This window comes from Nansenia antarctica, assembly GCF_963989245.1.
Source record: "Nansenia antarctica genome assembly, chromosome: 1".
Classification (NCBI taxonomy): domain Eukaryota; kingdom Metazoa; phylum Chordata; class Actinopteri; order Argentiniformes; family Microstomatidae; genus Nansenia; species Nansenia antarctica.
In genome coordinates, this window is record NC_137674.1 from 105029489 (window position 1) to 105031319 (window position 1831).

The 1831-nt window shown below is 48.6% G+C and overlaps 1 protein-coding gene across 1 annotated transcript in view; it reads right to left on the reverse strand.

Moving 5' to 3' along the window:
* fryl (furry homolog, like) overlaps positions 1-364 on the reverse strand; it is a 60130-nt gene extending 59766 nt beyond the window's left edge. The window contains exon 1 of the mRNA XM_080529219.1: positions 230-364. Within this exon, the coding sequence (XP_080385345.1) occupies positions 230-349 (120 nt within the window). The 5' untranslated portion in view covers positions 350-364. The remainder of the gene's footprint in view (positions 1-229) is intronic.
* Between the last annotated feature and the right edge of the window lie 1467 nt (positions 365-1831).

Genomic DNA, 1831 nt, shown 5'->3' on the forward strand with positions numbered 1-1831 from the left:
GGCCCAATAGCCTATCGGACTGAGTTCCTCAGAACCTGCCTGGTGAAAAGAATGTGTATGTGTGCGTGTGTGTGTGTGAGAGTATGTCTGTGTGTATGTTTGTCTATGAGCACGTGTGTGCATGTTTCTGTGTGTGTCATGCCCCCCCAAACCCTCTCCTGTAACCAAAGAGAGGGGTCAGTCGGTCGGTCAGTCCAACAACAACAACAACAACAACAACTCAACTCACCAGCGGTTCGGCCATCACCACCTCGATCTTCTTCTCCGCCAGCACGGCGAACTCTGCGAACAGGCTCTTGATGACGAACTCCCCGGGCTTCAGCTCCGGGTCGATGGTGATGTTGGACATGGCCGCGGCGGCCGCGCTGCGCTTCTCCCACGACTGGGGGGCCACGGAGGAGGGGGCACGGCGCCTACTCACGCTGCTCACTGGGGCCGAGGCTGCAAGGGAGGGGGAGAGGTCAGAGGTCAGGTCAGAGGCATAGGGGGGGGGGGGGGGGTTAAAGGAGGGGAGGGGAGGGGAGGTGGGGGGAGAGAAAACAACCCCCAGTGTAATATACCGGGGTCAAGAGAAAGGTCAAATACAAACATAGAGAGAGCGGGTGGTGATCACAGTCGACCCCAGCTTACACATACAGCAAAGCGTACGCACACACACACACACTCTCAACACACACACACACACCACACACACACACACACACACACACACACAAATGCTCCATCATCATGCTCAGTCACTGCACCAAAACAGGACCTTTTTTGGGGCCAAATGAGAGAAAAATGCTCTGCGTCTAAATGACAAAATGGAGACTCGGAGGCTACCTAGTACCCTGGTCTCCCAGACAACAGAGCCGTCAAGTCAGAGAACATTCTTACCCTGTTGGGGAAAAACTAGTATGGGGACTATTGGATTCACACTCGACACGCGTTAGACACAGAGCCACGTTCACGTCTGGTGAAAACACACACACGCGCGACGAGTGTGCACACACAGGCACACACACGCGCACACACACACACGAGCAAGGTCAAGTTAAGCCACGATGAATATTAGGAACAGGTGATCAAACACACTGCAGGGATAGAGAGAGAAGTGAAATATTCTAGGGCTAAACACACACACACACACACACACACACACACACAGATAGCTGTAGGCCAGAGGAGTGGGTCTGTGCACAGAAGCTCTCAATATTTACACAGCCTTCCTGTTCCACATTCCTGCAGGGGTCAGCGTGAGAGAACTCAACACCAGGAGAGGAGTGTGTGTACATGTGGGAGCATGTGGGAGAGGAGGATACATTTAAATTATGTAGACATCAGTATGTGTGTGTGTGTGTGTGTGTTAGGGATGGACGGTTTCCAATTATTGAAACCGAAAAACCGTCAGAGAGTAAAACCGCGGTTTTCCGGTTAACCGAAAAATACAGTAAAAAAAAAAAAAAAAAAAAAATAAAAGGAAAAAAAAAAATTTTTCTAATAATTGAGCCCTACTGCTACAAAACACTCATGTCGAACACCATTAAAACACCGTAAGCACAGTCGCAACACATTTAGGCTACTTAGTTTCACAAATATAAGTGGAAAGGCAGACTTTTATAAGCTACACCATACATGAAAACACATGAACACTTAACACACCAGCTCTGCTGATCCAGGGTGCACGCCTGCACGGAAGATCATCTCTTGGAACAGCGTCTTCATTGAATGAACTGCTTTCTCAATATCTTGGTTCTTAGACAAAGTTTCAGCTGCTGCTCAATGTATTTAAATATTTGAATACTGCTCAATAATCACTGAAATATTAGACTTAGAATTATGCAGTGAA